The sequence below is a fragment of the Pseudophryne corroboree genome, chromosome 5, assembly GCF_028390025.1.
Source record: "Pseudophryne corroboree isolate aPseCor3 chromosome 5, aPseCor3.hap2, whole genome shotgun sequence".
Lineage (NCBI taxonomy): Eukaryota > Metazoa > Chordata > Amphibia > Anura > Myobatrachidae > Pseudophryne > Pseudophryne corroboree.
In genome coordinates this window covers 828243205-828263015 of record NC_086448.1, presented here as the reverse complement: position 1 = coordinate 828263015, position 19811 = coordinate 828243205, and the positions used below count along the sequence as shown (strand labels likewise).

Genomic DNA, 19811 nt, shown 5'->3' with positions numbered 1-19811 from the left:
ATTATCATTATCATTTAAAACATTCCACATATCCATCCAATCAGGTGTCGGCGCCGTCGGCGGAGACACCACATTCTCTTGCTCCCGCTCTGCTTCCACATAGCCTTCCTCATCAGACATGTCGACAAGGGTACCTACACACCACACACACAGGGAATGCTCTTTTTGAAGACAGTTCCCCCACAAGGCCCTTTGGAGAGACAGAGAGAGAGTATGCCAGCACACATCCCAGCGCTATAAACCCAGGAATAACACAGTAACTTAATGTTAACCCAGTAGCTGCTGTTTATAATATGTTTTTGCGCCTAATTTATGTGCCCCCCCCCCCCCTCTTTTTACCCTCTTCTACCGTGAATCTGCAGGGGAGAGCCTGGGGAGCTTCCTCTCAGCGGAGCTGTGGAGAAAAAATGGTGCTGGTGAGTGCTGAGGAAGAAGCCCCACCCCCTCGACGGCGGGCTTCTGTCCCACTTAAATATGCATTTTCTTGGCGGGGGCTCATACATATATACAGTGCCCAACTGTATATATGTTTACTTTTGCCAAAAAGAGGATCCAAATGCTGCCCAGGGCGCTTCCCCCCCCCCCCCCCCCCCTGCTCCCTGCACCCTTACAGTGACCGGAGTATGTGAGGTGTGTGTGGGAGCAATGGCGCACAGCTGCAGTGCTGTGCGTTACCTCAGTGAAGAACGGAGTCTTCTGCCGCCGATTTTGAAGTCTTCTTGCTTCTCAAACTCACCCGGCTTCTGTCTTCCGGCTCTGCGAGGGGGACGGCGGCGCGGCTCTGGGATTGGACGGCGAGGGTGAGATCCTGCGTACGATCCCTCTGGAGCTAATGGTGTCCAGTAGCCTAAGAAGCAGGACCTAGCTTCAGAGAGTAGGGCTGCTACTCTCCCCTCTGGGAGATGCAGGGAGTCTGTTGCCAGCAGAGCTCCCTGAAAATAAAAAACCTAACAAAATACTTTCTCTCAGCAAACTCAGGAGAGCTCACTGAAAAGCACCCAGCTCGTCCGGGCACAGTATCAAACTGAGGTCTGGAGGAGGGGCATAGAGGGAGGAGCTAGTGCACACCAGAACCTAAATTCTTTCTTAAAGTGCCCATGTCTCCTGCGGAGCCCGTCTATCCCCATGGTCCTAACGGAGTCCCCAGCATCCACTAGGACGTTAGAGAAAGTTATTTGCAGATAGTCGCCGCCTACAGGGGGAGTGTATTTTTGCTTTGCAAGTGTGCGATCGCATGTGCAGCCGAGCAGTACAAAAAGATCTTTTGCAGTTTCTGAGTAGCCCAGGACTTACTCAGCCGCTGAGATCACTTCAGCCTGTCCAGGGCCGGAATTGACGTCAGACACCCGCCTTGCAAACGCTTGGACACGTCTGCGTTTTTCCAAACACTCCCAGAAAACGGTCAGTTGCCACCCACAAACGCCTTCTTCCTGTCAATCTCCTTGTGATCGGCTGTGCGAATGGATTCTTCGTAAAACCCATCGCTCAGCAACGATCCGCTTTGTACCCGAGCAACGCGCCTGCGCACTGCGGTGCATATGCATGCGCAGTTCTGACCTGATCGCAGCGCAGCGAAAAAACCTAGCGTGCGATCAGGTCTGAATCACCCTTTCTGTCATCGCCGTGTCCTAGTTGCCACTGGAGAGGCAGAAAGCACATACGTCATAGAGGGCCTGGAATACAGACTGTGGCCCTATTCTGCTTCCAGGAATGCAAGCACGATATCAGTCTGCCTCTAATGTTACTATCTGCTACAATGTCTGTACTGGCAACTTTATGTAGCTAATTGCTGAATAGTGGAAGTACACAGCATAGTGCTCTGGATTGTATGGAACTACAAGTCTCAGAATGTCCTGCTATCCACAACAGCTGAAAAGCCACTGTTTGCTGGCCTCTACCCTATATGGCAGGGCTGGCCAAACCGGTCCTCGAGATCTACCAACAGTTCATGTTTTCCAGGCCTCCTGGAGATCGTCAGTTAGGAATGAATGCAGCACATCTTAATTAGTAATGACTACACCTGTGCACCAGATAGGTGGTCTGGAAAATGTGAACTGTTGGTAGATCTCGAGGACCGGTTTGGCCAGCCCTGCTATATGGTTTATGGACGCAGGTCTATATCGTAATACAGAATCATTCTCGTCCCTTATACAGGCTGCTGATATCATTATATGAGTTGTATGCACTTTAAAAGACAATGGGGGAGATTTATCAATGCTTGGAGAGAGGTATAGGAGAGAAGATAAAGTAGCAACCAATCAGCTCCTGATATTTTTTAAACACAGCCTGTAAGTGACAGTTAGGAACTGATTGGTTGGTACTTTTTTCTTCTTCTACTTTATCTCTCTCCAAGGTTTCCTACATGTCCCCTAATGATTGCACTTTCAGAAAACATTTTCTACTGATCAGACAAAATGAAATATAACAAGAAAAGCTCAAATATTTCACTAGGTCATGTGGATAATTATATAGAGTCTGTATTTTAAATGGCATTTGCGCAATGGCGGACAACCTACCTTTATCTAATACGGGTCCAAAAATTGCCAGATTGTCATTAACGGTCGTGCAGTTCCACCTCCGCCCCCGGAATTGGTGCTGGCACTCTTGGATGCCTATTTTGACTCCCTCCGCCACACTGGGCATGATCTCCATGTAATTCCGGCAGAACCGCATCTGCTTTGCCACAAGTCCTGGGATGGTGCCGCACGGAATGGGTTGCGTCCCCAAGGACGAGTATTGCTGGCCAATTGCTAACGACCTAAAATAAAAAAATATATATTGTTATTCTCATTCGTATTGGTTCAGTCTACAGAGAATTGTACTTCATTGCATATAGGCCCTCATTCCGAGTTGTTCGCTCGCAAGCTGCTTTTAGCAGCATTGCACACGCTAAGCCGCCGCCTACTGGGAGTGAATCTTAGCATCTTAAAATTGCGAACGAAAGATTCGCAATATTGCGATAAGACATCTCTGTGCAGTTTCTGAGTAGCTCGAGACTTACTCTGCCAGTGCGATCAGTTCAGTGCTTGTCGTTCCTGGTTTGACGTCACAAACATACCCAGCGTTCGCCCAGACACTCCTCCGTTTCTCCAGCCACTCCCGCGTTTTTCCCAGAAACGGTAGCGTTTTTTCCCACACGCCCCTAAAACGGCCTGTTTCCGCCCAGAAACACCCACTTCCTGTCAATCACATTACGATCACCAGAACGATGAAAAAACCGTGAGTAATATTCCTAACTGCATAGCAAATTTACTTGGCGCAGTCGCAGTGCGAACATTGCGCATGCGCATTAAGCGGAAAATCGCTGCGATGCGAAGAAAATTACCGAGCGAACAACTCGGAATGACCACCATAGGCTTCTAGTACACGATACGCTGCATCACACAGGGCCGTTTCTTGGGGCAGGCGAGCAGTGCAACCGCACTGGGCGCCCGCCGCGGCACTAACTGTGGCTCCCTGCTTCCCCCTCCTATTTCTACCCGAGTAACCCGCTCGGGGGTCGGAGTTTCACGGAATGACGTGGTTGCGTCACGACGCAACCCCGTCACTCCGCGAAACGCCCCCCCCCCCTCTCCCCCCCAGCGGAGTACAGAGGGGGATCCAAGTTAGGAAGAGGGAAAGGCCGGCGCGAGGAGCGACTGGTGAGGCGGGCCGAAGAGCGGTAATCGCCTCTGTAAGTATTCTCTCTCTCTCAATGTGTAAAATGGGGACACCTGCCGTAATGTGTGAAATGGGGACTCTTGCCTGCCGTAGTGTGGGGATTTAATGTATCAAGGGCATTGCGGTGTGTGGCATAATATGGTGCAGGGGGCATTACTGTGTGGGGCTTAATATGGTAGAATTTTTTTTTCCCTGTGGTTGTCGTGATCTGTTGGAGCAGGGTCAAACACTGGATTGTGAGGTAGTCTTTTCAGATGAGGCCATGCCCATTTAAATGAGGCCACACCCATTTAGATGAGGCCACACACCCTTTTCGGGTGCGCGCACAAGTTTTTTTTTATCTAGGTGTGGGGGGGGGACATTTTTTTATGTCATGGGGGGGGGGGGCGCATTTTTAAATCTCGCACTGGGAGCCAAATTGGCTAGAAACAGCCCTGGCATCACGTAAGGACATAGTCACTGTGCTGGATTATATCATTCATGTGCACATTCAAGTGATGTGCAAAAGTTACTTGGCATTAAAGGATCTCTCCGTCTGGGCTGGCGCTGGATTGCCTAGGGCATCAATCAGGTGCATACACTCGAGTGGTAGAATTGAGACCCCAGAGGATCCCTTTATTGGGAGAACTAGTGTACTGTAGCCACAATTGCAGATTTCCCATGAATCTCAGTACTCCTGGGAGTGTAGAGAAGTCTCCTGATTCTCCCCAGTAAAGTAGGTGGTCCGGGAACTCGATGATGCAATTACATCATTGTGGCATTTTATGGTAAAACCACAACCGTGAAATGATCTCATACAAAGGTATGTATTGCACAAATTGCAGAACTAGATGAATCTCAAATTGCATCCAGCTCTGGAAGGGTGACATAGGCACAAGGAGCATGGGCGCTGAGAGCGTGGTGAGGCGGGTACAGATTACCCGAGCCCTGGCTGTTTGGGGGCCCTGGCAGGGGTTTGAGTTTGCTGGGGAGGTGGACCAATACCACCTTGTTGGAGCATGCTGCCTCTTCTTGACAGTGCAAACTTTAGCATCTCTGCAGAACTGGGTGCAGCCACGCCCCCACCGCTGACCACGCCCACACCCGGGCACCAGGGCTGGACCAGGAGAGATCAATGACATATGCCCCTGGTTTATGCCAGATGTCGGTGACAATGATTGCAGTAAACAATTCATACACACTCTAGTATTATTATAACGTACCATGGCCCTCATTCCGAGTCGTTCGCTCGGTATTTTTCATCGCATCGCAGTGAAATTCCGCTTAGTGCGCATGCGCAATATTCGCACTGCGACTGCGCCAAGTATCTTTGCTATGAAGAAAGTATTTTTACTCACGGCTTTTTCATCGCTCCGGCGATCGTAATGTGATTGACAGGAAATGGGTGTTACTGGGCGGAAACACGGCGTTTTATGGGCGTGTGGCTGAAAACGCTACCGTTTCCGGAAAAAACGCAGGAGTGGCCGGAGAAACGGGGGAGTGGTTGGGCGAACGCTGGGTGTGTTTGTGACGTCAAACCAGGAACGAAAAGCACTGAACTGATCGCACAGGCAGAGTAAGTCTGAAGCTACTCTAAAACTGCTAAGTAGTTTGTGATCGCAATATTGCGAATACATCGGTCGCAATTTTAAGATGCTAAGATACACTCCCAGTAGGCGGCGGCTTAGCGTGAGCAACTCTGCTAAAATCGCCTTGCGAGCGAACAACTCGGAATGAGGGCCCATATACTTAAAGTTTGTGCCTGGACAGTGGACAGTGTTATTAATAAATATTAAGTCACATTTACAATACAACTAAATACAGATGCAAATACAAAATAAAACTACTAATAAAGTTCAGTGAAATATAAACTACCTTTGTTTTCTCCTTTTACATATTACAAGGGAATAATACCGCCGACCGATTGCAAATATCAATTCAATAATACATCAGCCACACAAATTCTAATAACAGTAACAGTGTATCAAGACGCACTCAGCAAAAGCTAGACACATCAGTGACCGTCGTTGTCGTCATCAGCGCATATTTTGCACCAGTGTTGGAGCATCCACACGTTATATCCCATCTTGTGGTACGCCTTTGCGTGAATATGCCCCGTACTCCGACAACGCATGCACATCTCCCGATCCGCCTCTCTAAATGCACCAGGTTGAATTCTGCACACGGATTGAATCCTGGGGATTTTTCTGCACATCAGCCACATTACGATAATGAGCATTCTATGCAAAAAGAGCCGCGTGCGTTAACTCTAAATGCAGCTGCAGCTCTCTGTAACCCAGCGATCCTACAGCTGCGTCACGCCGGTGGTTTATTCTCCCTGGATTCAGCTGCCAAATCACTGTACTCTCTGATATTAATCCACTTTGGATAAACCGTACTCGGGATGGGCCAATTAAATGAAAAGTGCGGGCCACAAGCTGCCGGTGTGGGGGGTCATTTCCCCAGTGTTCTAGGCCACAAACATCACAGATTTCCTTTCCGCAGCCCATACAGGTGCGCAGGAATATTGGGGCTCAACATTCCATACCGTTATTATCGGCACGTTACCTAGAATTGAGACACCCTGCTAAGATTATAGGTTAGTGATGAGAATTTTATGTTGGTGATTTTCTCACTGCAAATGCTGCATCCAGCGTTTTCTTATGAAAGTGACAGCCTGACATACACGGCTGAGTCACATTATTCTGACCACCAGCTAATAGCCAGAGTAACCGCCGTGTGCAGCACGGACAGCAGCTGGACGTGCTGAGCTGTCATGTTAGACACACGTCTGGTAGCCCCCAGGTTCATTCTGACAGTGAGCTGCTCCACTGTAGCGTCTAAGTCGGCCCTCACGCACCTTCGTAGCCGGCGTTCACCTCTCACATCAATGACACGTGGTGCTCCGCAGTTTCCACGTCGGTTATTCACAATGGTGTCATTCGTCCAGTCACGATACACCTTCACCGCAGCAGCACGCGGACAGCTCACAAACTACGCTGTGTCAGATATACTGCCACCCTTGCCCTGTAAGCTGATAATCGTCCCTTTCTGCAACTCGGATAAATCGCCGCTTTAACCCATGACAGCAAAAAGTGATATGTGTGCAGACAGCCTATCACACACCTTATATACCCACCAAGCCAGCGCACACCTTATATACCCACCAAGACAGCGCACACCTTATATACCCACCAAGCCAGCGCACACCTTATACACCCACCAAGCCAGCGCACACCTTATACACCCACCAAGCCAGCACACACCTTATATACCCACCAAGCCAGCGCACACCTTATATACCCACCAAGCCAGCGCACACCTTATACACCCACCAAGCCAGCGCACACCTTATACACCCACCAAGCCAGCGCACACCTTATACACCCACCAAGCCAGCGCACACCTTATACACCCACCAAGCCAGCGCACACCTTATACACCCACCAAGCCAGCGCACACCTTATACACCCACCAAGCCAGCGCACACCTTATATACCCACCAAGCCAGCGCACACCTTATATACCCACCAAGCCAGCACACACCTTATATACCCACCAAGCCAGCGCACACCTTATACACCCACCAAGCCAGCACACACCTTATATACCCACCAAGCCAGCGCACACCTTATATACCCACCAAGCCAGCACACACCTTATATACCCACCAAGCCAGCGCACACCTTATACACCCACCAAGCCAGCGCACACCTTATACACCCACCAAGCCAGCGCACACCTTATACACCCACCAAGCCAGCGCACACCTTATACACCCACCAAGCCAGCACACACCTTATATACCCACCAAGCCAGCGCACACCTTATACACCCACCAAGCCAGCACACACCTTATATACCCACCAAGCCAGCGCACACCTTATACACCCACCAAGCCAGCACACACCTTATATACCCACCAAGCCAGCGCACGACATGTGACTAAGTCATAGGCTACGCGCTGCCAGTCTCACATGTAGGAGGTGGTCATATGTATGACTGCTGAATTGCATGGAACAGTATCTAGATAGAGAATTGCAGTGATGAAAACACTGAGGTGTAATTGCTTATGCGACAGTCCTAAGTTTCCATTCATGAGACAGCAGAAATGTATGACATATTCTTCTGTTTGAGGTTGGCACGCGTGGCAGTGCCTCATGCCACCTAGTAGCTGGAGTTCCTGCTATTTTATGCCCCTTACATGGCTACATAACTACACCTCAGCGTAACGGGAGTCTGCAATCTGCTGTTGTTCTGTTTTTAGCTCGGCGTGACTGACGGAATAATATCACGTCAGTATCCTCTTATAGCTCCCGTCAATCTTGCACCACTACACCAGATAACAAGGTTACTTACAGAGTCAATATATTGTGAACATAAAAAACATTGCCAAGATTCCTGGAAGTCTTTCACAAAGTGCCCCCAGTGTTTCCATTGTGCACCGTCTTCCTCCTGCTTTTATCTGATTGTCCAATGTTTCTCCCATCAGCTGTTGTGCAGCGTGACCTCATCATATATTCAGCTGACTCAGTGATTAAGAGCGCAGCCTAGAAAAAAATTCTATTGACAGGCCTGCTTGTGTCAAGTTATCTTGCTTTCTCTCCATGCTCTGCATACAGAAATTTGTATTTGCTATATAAAAATATTATTATAATGACTTCAGCGTTTAACGGTTCTGCAACTGAATAACTTTAATACCTTCCCCTTGACATGTCCTTACTCCACAAGTTTTCGGTCGTCTCCGTTCTAAAGTACTTGCCTACTGACCCTCTCCATGAGGGAGAAAATGCTCTGTTCCTGGACTTTCCTGGTAATGTATGATTGCCATCACCTGTGGTGAAACACCTTTCTTATCAATTACCTAGCTCACCACAGGTGATGGCAATCATACATTACCAGGAAAGTCCAGGAACAGAGCATTTTCTCCCTCATGGAGAGGGGCAGGTAGGTAAGTATGACTAAAGTCTGACCGGCTCGATGTTTATTTATCTGCTTTTTTTTTACTATGGCTCCAGTTTATCGTTATGGCTCGAACAGGAACATTTTCGGTTGCTGTTTCTCACAGTGACAGCAGATCTTTCTCCCTCCAATTTAGAAATAAGAAAATATTCAGAGCAGCTAAGCAATGCCCAGCTACTCTATAATAGTGTTGGGCATTAGTGATAGTATTACAGATCAGCGGACAGCGCAAAGCATTTCTGCACATTTGTGACCTGCCATTCCCGGATCTCACATAGGCACTGTACTATAACCCCAGACTGAGGCTTCCATAAATAGGTTCAATAAAAAATGTTGAGGAGGTGAAGACAGGCAGCAGTAAGGTGAGGAGCTGGTAAGTGGGATCACAGTAAGATGAGGAGCTGGTAGCAGGGGCCACAGTAAGGTGAGGAGCTGGTAAGAGGGGTGACAGTAAGGTGAGAAGCTGGTAAGAGGGTTGACAGTAAGGTGAGGAGCTAGTGAGAGGGGTGGCAGTAAGGTGAGGAACTGTAAGAGGGGCAGCAGTAAGATGAGGAGCTGGTAAGAGGGACCACAGTAAGATGAGGAGCTGGTAACGGGCCGCAGTAAGGTGAGGAGCTGGTAAGAGGGGTGACAGTAAGGTGAGAAGCTGGTAAGAGGGTTGACAGTAAGGTGAGGAGCTAGTGAGAGGGGTGGCAGTAAGGTGAGGAACTGTAAGAGGGGCAGCAGTAAGATGAGGAGCTGGTAAGAGGGACCACAGTAAGATGAGGAGCTGGTAACGGGCCGCAGTAAGGTGAGGAGCTGGTAAGAGGGGTGGCAGTAAGGTGTGGAGCTGGTAAGAGGGACCACAGTAAGGTGAGGAGCTGTTAAGAGGGGTCACAGTATGGTGAGGAGCTGGAAACGGGCGGCAGTAAGGTGAGGAGCTGGTAAGAGGGGCGGCAGTAAGGTGAGGAGCTGGTAAGAGTGGTCGCAGTAAGGTGAGGAGCTGGTAAGAGTGGTCGCAGTAAGGTGAGGAGCTGGTAAGAGTGGTCGCAGTAAGGTGAGGAGCTGGTAAGAGTGGTCGCAGTAAGGCGAGGAGCTGCTAAGAGGGGTCACAGTAAGTTGAGGAGCTGGAAACATGTGCTGCAGCAAGATGAGGAGCTGGTAATGTGCCACAGTAAGGTGAGGAGCTGGTAATGTGCCACAGTAAGGTGAGGAGCTGGTAATGTGCCACAGTAAGGTGAGGAGCTGGTAATGTGCCACAGTAAGGTGAGGAGCTGGTAATGTGCCACAGTAAGGTGAGGTGCTGGTAAGAGGACCCAGAGTAGGGTGAGGAGCTTGTAACAGGAGCTGTAGTAAGGTGAGGACCTGGCAAAAGGGGCCGCAGTAAGATGAGGAGCTGGTAAGAGGGACCACAGTAAGAGCTGGTAAGACAGGCTGCAATTAGGTGAGCTGGTAAGAGAGGCAGTAGTAAGGTGAGGAGCTGGTAAGACAGGCTGCAATTAGGTGAGCTGGTAAGAGGGGCAGTAGTAAGGTGAGGAGCTGGTAAGACAGGCTGCAATTAGGTGAGCTGGTAAGAGGGGCAGTAGTAAGGTGAGGAGATGGTAAGAGGGGCCGCAGTAAGGTGAGGAACTTGTAAGAGGGGTTGTAGTAAGGTAATGACCTGGTAAGAGGGGCCGCAGTAATATGAGGAGCTGGTAACAACGGCCACAGTAAGATGAGGAGCTAGTAAGAGGGGCTGCAGTAAGTTGAGGAGCTTGTAAGACAGGCTTCAATAAGGTGAGCTGGTAAGAGGGGCAGGATTAAGGTGAGGAGCTGGTAATATGGGCTACAGTAAGGTGAGAAGATAGTAAGAGGGGCTGCAGTAAGGTGAGGAGCTGGTAACAAGGGCAGCAGTAAGGTGAGGAGCTGGTAAGATGGGCAGCAGTAAGGTGAGGAACTGGTAACAAGGGCAGCAGTAAGATGAGGAGCTGGTAAGAGGGGCCGCAGTAATATGAGGAGCTGGTAACAACGGCCACAGTAAGATGAGGAGCTAGTAAGAGGGGCTGCAGTAAGTTGAGGAGCTTGTAAGACAGGCTTCAATAAGGTGAGCTGGTAAGAGGGGCAGGATTAAGGTGAGGAGCTGGTAATATGGGCTACAGTAAGGTGAGAAGATAGTAAGAGGGGCTGCAGTAAGGTGAGGAGCTGGTAACAAGGGCAGCAGTAAGGTGAGGAGCTGGTAAGATGGGCAGCAGTAAGGTGAGGAGCTGGTAACAAGGGCAGCAGTAAGATGAGGAGCTGGTAAGAGGGGCCGCAGTAAGATGAGAAGCTGGTAACAAGGGCAGCAGTAAGGTGAGGAGCTGGTAACAAGGGCAGCAGTAAGATGAGGAGCTGGTAAGAGGGGCCGCAGTAAGATGAGAAGCTGGTAACAAGGGCAGCAGTAAGGTGAGGAGCTGGTAACAAGGGCAGCAGTAAGATGAGGAGCTGGTAACAAGGGCAGCTGTAGGATGAGGAGCTGGTAAGAGGGGCCGCAGTAAGGTGAGAAGCTGGTAAGAGGGGTCGCAGTACAGTGAGGAGCTGGAAACGGGCGACAGTAAGGTGAGCTGGTAAGAGGGGCAGCAGTAAGGCGAGGTGCTGCTAAGAGGGGTTGCAGAAAGGTGAGGAGCTGGAAACAGGAGCCCAGTATGGTGAGGAGCTGGTAACGGGCCACAGTAAGGTGAGGAGCTGGTAAGAGTAGGGTTAGGAGCTTGTAACAGGGGCTGCAGTAAGGTGAGGACCTGGTAAGAGGGGCCGCAGTAAGATGAGGAGCTGGTAACAATGGCCACAGTAAGTTGAGGAGCTGGTAAGACAGGCTTCAATAAGGTAAGCTGGTAAGAGGGGCAGGAGTAAGGTGAGGAGCTGGTAATATGGGCTACAGTAAGGTGAGGAGATAGTAAGAGGGGCTGCAGTAAGGTGAGGAGCTGGTAACAAGGGCAGCAGTAAGGTGAGGAGAACGTAAGAGGGGCAGCGGTAAAGTGAGGAGCTGGTAAGATGGGCTGCAGTAAGGTGAGGAGCTAGTAACACATGCTGCAATAAGGTGAGGAGCTGGTAACAGGGGCCGCAGTAAGCTGAGGAGCTGGTAGTGGGCTGCAGTAAGGTGAGGAGCTGGTAACAGGGGCCGCAGTAAGGTGAGGAGCTGGTAGTGGGCTGCAGTAAGGTGAGGAGCTGGTAAGAGTGGTCGCAGTAAGGCGAGGAGCTGGTAGTGGGCTGCAGTAAGGTGAGGAGCTGGTAAGAGTGGTCGCAGTAATGTGAGGAGCTGGTAAGAGTGGTCGCAGTAACTCGAGGAGCTGTTAAGAGGGGCCGCAGTAAGGTGAGGAGCTGGTAATGGACCACAGTAAGGTGAGGAGCTTGTAACAGTAGCTGCAGTAAGGTGATGACCTGGCAAGAGGGGCCACAGTAAGATGAGGAGCTAGTAAGAGGGGCTGCAGTAAGGTGAGGAGCTGGTAAGAGGGGTCAAAGTACGGTGAGGAGCTGGAAACGGCTGGCAGTAAGGTGAGGAGATGGTAAGAGGAGCCGCAGTAAGGTGAGGAGTTTGTAAGAGTGGTCGCAGTAAGGCGAGGAACTGCTAAGAGGGGCCACAGTAAGATGAGGAGCTAGTAAGAGGGGCCACAGTAAGATGAGGTGCTAGTAAGAGGGGCTGCAGTAAGGTGAGGAGCTGGTAAGACAGGCTTCAGCAAGGTGAGCTGGTAAGAGGAGCAGGAGTAAAGTGCGGAGCTGATAATATTTTCTACAGTAAGGTGAGGAGATAGTAAGAGGGGCTGCAGTAAGGTGAGGAGCTGGTAAGATGGGCAGCAATAAGGTGAAGAGCTGGTAAAAGGGGTTGCAGTAAGGTGAGGAGCTGGTAATATGGGCTACAGTAAGGTGAGGAGATAGTAAGAGGAGCTGCAGTAAGGTGAGGAGCTGGTAACAAGGGCAGCAGTAAGGTGAGGAGAACGTAAGAGGGGCAGCGGTAAAGTGAGGATCTGGTAAGATGGGCTGCAGTAAGGTGAGGAGCTAATAACACATGCTGCAATAAGGTGAGGAGCTGGTAACAGGGGCCACAGTAAGGTGAGGAGCTGGTAGTGGGCTGCAGTAAGGTGAGGAGCTGGTAAGATGGGCTGCAGTAAGGTGAGGAGATAGTAAGAGGGGCTGCAGTAAGGTGAGGAGCTGGTAACGGGCTGCAGTAAGGTGAGGAGCTGGTAATATGGGCTACAGTAAGGTGAGGAGATAGTAAGAGGGGCTGCAGTAAGGTGAGGAGCTGGTAACGGGCTGCAGTAAGGTGAGGAGCTGGTAACGGGCTGCAGTAAGGTGAGGAGCTGGTAATATGGGCTACAGTAAGGTGAGGAGATAGTAAGAGGGGCTGCAGTAAGGTGAGGAGCTGGTAACGGGCTGCAGTAAGGTGAGGAGCTGGTAATATGGGCTACAGTAAGGTGAGGAGATAGTAAGAGGGGCTGCAGTAAGGTGAGGAGCTGGTAACGGGCTGCAGTAAGGTGAGGAGCTGGTAATATGGGCTACAGTAAGGTGAGGAGATAGTGTAAGAGGGGCTGCAGTAAGGTGAGGAGCTGGTAAGAGGGGTGGCAATAAGGTGAAGAGCTGGTAAAAAGGGTTGCAGTAAGGTGAGGAGCTGGTAATATGGGCTACAGTAAGGTGAGGAGATAGTAAGAGGGGCTGCAGTAAGGTTAGGAGCTGGTAAGATGGGCAGCAATAAGGTGAAGAGCTGGTAAAAAGGGTTGCAGTAAGGTGAGGAGCTGGTGATTTGGGCAACAGTAAAGTAAGGAGACGGTAACAGTGTGCAGTACGATGAGGAGCTGGTAACAGGGGCTGCAGTAAGGTAAGGAGCTGGTAACGGGCCGCAGTAAGGTGAGGAGCTGGTAACAGGGGCCGCAGTAAGGTGAGGAGCTGGTAACAGGGGCCGCAGTAAGGTGAGGAGCTGGTAACAGGGGCCACAGTAAGGTAAAGAGCTGTAACCATCGCATTCTGTCATGGTTAGCACATGCTGAGACATCTGATTGGTCACTGTAGGCCAGCACCACATTTATTCCTGTGTAGATACAGAGGGAACTCAGAGTGCATGCTGGGAGTAAGTGAGAGACATCATCTAGATAAATAATTAGAGCTCTGGCACTCCGCCCAGCGACGCACCCAGTGCCACAGTGTACCCCCTGGCACACACCACAGCTAAACGCCTTGTCAGTCTAGTCACATAAAATCATTGTGTTTCCTGGGGTGTGAGCCGGCTGTGCCGCCTGCATTGGAACAACTGGGGGTGACATGGTGATAGCAGGGGGCAGTCACACACCGGAACGGCTGCGGCTCATATCACCGTTTCCACGGATACAATCCACAGACACTCTGCTCCTGAGCCATAACCCAATGACAATATTAGTATGCAGTCACTAAATCGCCATTTAACACGTTGACATCCACAATGACGACAGAAGGTTGACCCGTTGATATGCTTGAAATGCCAACATCATTAATACTGACAACTCTAAAATGCCGGCATCGCAAATGTTGACGCTGTCATAACGTTGACTCTTCCAGGAGGCTTAGGGTTGGCATTAGGGTTAGACAGGAGCGCTCTACCGGGCCACGGTACTGGGAGGGAGGGGGGGGGGGCACCACGGGGAGGTGTGGCCAGACTCCCCCCTATAACAATAGGGTCAACACGACACCCTGCTATATATATTAAACGGCCATCCTGTGGCAGATATTCAACTTAACTCACACTTTAATATATGCAAATAATTATTTCCATTGCGCACTTCTGATTATGTGATCGGTATGCGGATACCTCCCAATGGCACGCCTGTCACATACAACAATAACACTCATTTCCCACTTCAGCAGCCTGACCTCAGTGATACAGCCAGTGACCGGAACGTACACTACAGTCCGCTCTATCTGTACAAATGCAGAAAGCGGAGGAACCTAATTCTGTTTCAGTGGTGCTAATTAGAAATGAACAATCAATGGGGACTGACCTAGGGATTTAATGATCCCTATGGACACCTTGGTTTCTTAAAGAAGATTTCACAGCAACGCCCATACGGAAAGCGCCATAAGGCCAGAGGCAGCCACAGGCCAGGAGGCTGCATTATAGTATCACAGCAGCAGGACCCGGTGCGGCGTTGGTGGTATTGTATACTGAGAAGTGCCCACGCCCGTATGACACAATCCTGGCCAAGTCTAGGTGCAGTGGATTATTTATGTGGTTGGATCTGAGCAGATGCTGCGGAAAATCACTGCAATGATGCCTGTCACAATTACAGCTCCCCCAATATCGCTCCGAGCAGATACTAAAGATAAATCCCTGTGGGATCCGGGAAAGCTGATCAGACTCGGAAAGATTAAATTGTTGGACACTTTTTTTTTTTTTTACATTTCAAAGGCAAGAAAATTGCACAAAAAAAAAAAAGTGCTGAGGGATTTACCGATTGCAGCGACTAATGAGCGGATCCTGCCGACTTAACCCCATGCATATGAAATCAGCGCTGCAAATTATGCGGAAGACGTCGTCACGCGCGCTTCAAAGAACTTCACAGAGGTAGCTTTTTGGAAGTGCGTTTGGGAATAATCAGCAGCGCCAGAGGTCCGTTGCTAAAGTACCCAAAAGCCTGACAGGTCGGTGCACGGGACTGGATTCCCGCGGGTAGGTGTCTGCCCCGACGGGTGACTGATCCTCTCAAACGGAAAAGGTCTCACCTTTAAAACCCAAGATATCTTGAGATTACATGACTCATCTTCATTATATAAAACATTGTGATCTCACGGCGGAGAGTTTCTCTCAGGAAGAGAACAAATTGATTTAATTTTACAGGCTGCAACTTGCTGCATAATTGGAGAAATTTCCATGTCTCTCCAAGACCGGTATGACCCGACCTGAGCTCCTGCTCCCAGCTGTTATATGCCTGTGTGTTCTGTGTCTGTAGTTCCAGATTGCACCGAGGTCATCACAGTGTAGCTATTTATACAGTGTATATATATATATATATATTTATTTCAGCAGTACGTGAAATCCAAACACGTCAGAAGGTGGAGATTGCCCTAATGCAGGAATCAGTGAATGTCCTGCAGCTCCGCTGACGCAGTATTTGGTGGTTATTTGCCTTTGTGATCATTTGTGATAGTGGCTCATTAGTTGTCTGTGTCCATTAGCACTCACATAGAAAAAAGTTATATCAAAAAGATATTTAAATTATTACTGCGCTCATATTCCGCAGCATTTTACAGAGAATACTTGGCCATTCACATCAGTTCCTACCCTAGTGGAGCTTACAATCGGTTGGGTAGGGAATGCCGGCGGACGACGGTCAGAATCTCAACAGGGGGAGGTAATTATACTTACCTTTCCCATATGGCTCCCTAAACCTCCCTCCCCACAGCCTAAACCTAACCCCACTGCAGCCTAACCCTCCCCGGTTGCACCTGAGCCTAACCCCCCTCCGTGCAGCCTAAACCTAACCCCCCCCCCCCCCATGCCGCACCGTAACCCTCCCTCTGCACCTTAAAGCTAATCTCCTCCGATCACATTTCCCATTATCCACAATGGCGTCTACGGTCCAGCCCAATTTAGTAAGTGCTATGTTTTTCACAGTTTGGACGCATTAGCTAGCTCCATCTTCAGAAGGCGAGAGTCGCTGTGACCTTTGATCCCTATCAGCTGCGGGACTGGGTGCATGAGTTACCCGATGGAACAAATACTCAGTTGCTTCCCCACAGCATCTAGGACCGGAGGTATTTCTCAGAAAGATTCCACAATGGTCAGCATCGCCGTGACAGCTTTTTTTACAATGTGCAGTCGCAGCAAGCCTTGTATGGCAAATGTAGCCTGTCAGGGCTGCAACAGGGCTCTAGTGCGTCCTGTGCCGGCTCCGCCACCTCAGTGAATTGAAACTCTGTTCTGCATGAGCTGGACTGGCTCTGCTGTTCTGAGAGCACAGAAGGGGCCTCAGGATGGTGACCCGGCAACATTTGGCTCCTCCTACCACTGTAGTGGCCACACCTATTTATTATTATTAGCCGTTATGTATATAGTGCACACATATTCCGTAGTACCTTATAGAGGATATACCAGTCAGTCACATCAGCCACTTTCCCAGTGGAGCTTACGCTCTATATTCCCTACCACACACACACACATATTACAGAGAGTCAATGGCGGTCCTATAATGGGTTCAGTATGTGTGGTGCACACGTGCCCCTGGGGTATATTGGGGCCACACCGCTTACACATACACTGCTCCCGGCTAGAGAGGCAGGGGCCCTGACAGAGACTGCACATGCGCCCCCCGCAGAGAGTGTATCAGCCATATCAGTCCCTGTCCCAGTGGAGCTGTCAATCAACCTACAGTACCAGTGTGTTTTTGGAGTGTAGGGGGAAACCAGAGCACTGGGAAGAAACCAATGTAAACACAGGGAGAACACACAAACTCCACACCTTCAACAGCAATTTAATTCCTAAAGGCTCAGGTGGCAGCAATGCTTACCACTGTACCAACTATGTCACCAGTGAGATATATTCGATTTGGGTTGCATTTGTACATTATTTTGGATTAATAACTTGGTAAGTGTGTATGTTGCTGTTATTAATCCAATATAAGTGTTCTTATAAACCTGTCATACTGTCTGGTGATCCGCCGGTTCTGCTCTATGATCAGGGTTAGGGAAGGCAAACAACGGCAACTCTACTGAATGGTGAAATCTACCGTTAACATTAACAGCAAAATATTTAATGCAGTCGTTCTTAAAAAGCTACATTAGGTAAATACAAAGAAAAAAGTATAACGTTAGGGTTCCTTTAATGGCACCCTAAAATAAAGCCTTGTAGTCTGTGTGCAGACGGAGATGTTGTCTCTCCATGTTACCATACACATGACACAGACTCAGCATGAATGAAATAAACCATTGTTGGTTGTAAATGGAGAGAAATAAAACAACTCCCAATATAAGACAGTTTACAGAAGGTGTCATATGAAAGGACTTTGTCTAATAAATCCCTTTCCAATCTCCAGGCAATAAACTTCATTCTTTTGTAACAAACTTGAATAATTACCTGGATCTCACCTGTGGAGGGAAGTGTAAGAGACGTCACAAGGCGCTTGATTTCTGCCATAAGGATTAACGACTCTGACACAGAGTCTCAGTTACTAAGGTCCCTCATCAGGAGAACATAACAGTAGTGTAATCTCCTGTAATGTAATGTAGTACTAGCGCTAATACCAGGTTACAGTGTTATGTGTGTCACAGTGTTCTGCTAGGCCAGATTAGGCGTCACATATTTGCCATGAAGTGAGAAGTATGTCGAACTGAGATCCAGTCAGGATCCCGGCAGTCGGAATCCCAACACTGCTTGGAATGTCCACGCCGGCATCCCTACATGAATTGAAATGCCGACGCCAGGATCCCGATCGAGGTCTGCCGGGACACTGCACTGGTAAGCCAAGAGGATGGGGGGTCTAGGTATGCGCTGTGGGGGTGGAAGGTTAGGGTTAGGCTGCGGGAGGGAGAGTTAGGTTTAGGCTACGGGGAGGGAGAGTTAGGGTTAGGCTGCAGGGAGGGAGGGTTAGGGTTAGGATGCGGGAGAGAGAGTTAGGTTTAGGCTGCAGGGAGGGAGGGTTAGGGTTAGGCTGCGGGGAGGGAGGGTTAGGGTTAGGCTGCGGGGAAGGAGAGTTAGGGTTAGGCTGCGGGGAGGGAGAGTTAGGGTTAGGCTGCGGGGAGGGAGAGTTAGGGTTAGGCTGCAGGGAAGGAGGGTTAGGGTTAGGCTGCGGGGAGGGAGGGTTAGGGTTAGGCTGCGGGGAGGGAGAGTTAGGTTTAGGCTGCAGGGAGGGAGGGTTAGGGTTAGGCTGCGGGGAGGGAGAGTTAGGGTTAGGCTGCAGGGAAGGAGGGTTAGGGTTAGGCTGCGGGGAGGGAGAGTTAGGGTTAGGCTGCAGGGAAGGAGGGTTAGGGTTAGGCTGCGGGGAGGGAGGGTTAGGGTTAGGCTGCGGGGAGGGAGAGTTAGGGTTAGGCTGCAGGGAAGGAGGGTTAGGGTTAGGCTGCGGGGAGGGAGGGTTAGGGTTAGGCTGCGGGGAGGGAGAGTTAGGGTTAGGCTGCGGGGAGGGAGAGTTAGGGTTAGGCTGCAGGGAGGGAGGGTTAGGCTGCGGGGAGGGAGAGTTAGGGTTAGGCTGCGGGGAGGGAGAGTTAGGGTTAGGCTGCGGGGAGGGAGGGTTAGGGTTAGGCTGCAGGGAGGGAGAGTTAGGGTTAGGCTGCAGGGAGGTAGGGTTAGGTTTAGGCTGTGGGGGGAGGGATAGGTGCAGGGGCGGAAGGTTAGGGTTAGGCTGCAGGGAAGGAGAGTTAGGGTTAGGCACCACCGGGGAGGGTTATGGTTAGGCAGCGGGGGAAGCAGGGTTAGGTTTAGTCTGTGAGGAGGGGGGGTTAGGGTCAGGCACCATCGGGGAAAGTTAGGCTGTGGGAGGGAGAGTTAGGGTTAGGCACCACCGGGGAGGGTTAGGCTGCGCGGGGGGGGGGGGGGGGGGGGGCAAGGGGATGGGGTCAGGCTGCGGGAAAGGAGGGTTGGGGTTAGGGAGGATAGGGGTAGTGTACTTGTCGAGATTCTGAGCATCGGAATGCAGCTGTCGGTATTTTGGCTGCCGGCATCCCAAGTGCCTGGTTCCCCATACAATCACTATACAGAGCACACGATGGCTGTAGTTTCAGTTTTGTACTTATATGAGTGTACTTTGTTTATTATACGTATTTTGAGCAATATGTTCTTTCAGAAGTGTTACCTATAGCTTATGCTAGATTTGTGCACTAAGGGGTCTATTTACTAAGCCTTGGATGGAGATAAAGTACCAGACAAATAAAATAACATTGTATAATGGTTGAGGTGCGTGTCCGGAACAGCATCCAAAATCTGTTCCCAGTTCTAATGCTTATATCCGGAGACACACTGGGCAGACTTACGTAAAGGGGTCCAGATTTATCAAGCCTTGGAGAGTGATAAATTGCACCGTGAAAAAGTACCAGCCAATCAGCTCCTAACTGTCATGTTACAGGCTGTGTTTGAAAAATGACAGCTAGGAGCTGATTGGCTGATACTTTATCACCATGCAATATATCACTCTCCAAAGCTTGATAAATCTGGGTCAGGGTCTGAGAACATTTGGGTATCCTGATTTTTCTGTATAGTCTCCTCTCCTCCCGCAGATTCCGGCACAGTAAGCGGATCCCACCAGCGCACTGCCATCTCTGACAGC

General features: G+C 50.0%; 1 protein-coding gene across 2 annotated transcripts in view; it reads right to left on the bottom strand.

Moving 5' to 3' along the window:
* Nucleotides 1–19811, bottom strand: part of WNT3A (Wnt family member 3A) — a 158305-nt gene that overhangs the window by 94801 nt on the left and 43693 nt on the right. Inside the window, exons 1-2 of one of the 2 annotated variants that reach the window (XM_063924529.1) lie at nt 7999–8111; nt 2517–2758 (exon numbers count right to left, since the gene is read on the bottom strand). In XM_063924529.1, the coding sequence (XP_063780599.1) occupies nt 2517–2673 (157 nt within the window). In that variant the 5' untranslated portion in view covers nt 2674–2758; nt 7999–8111. Of the gene's footprint in view, nt 1–2516; nt 2759–7998; nt 8112–19811 lie in introns of those variants that run through there. The other variant, XM_063924528.1, reaches the window with a different exon arrangement.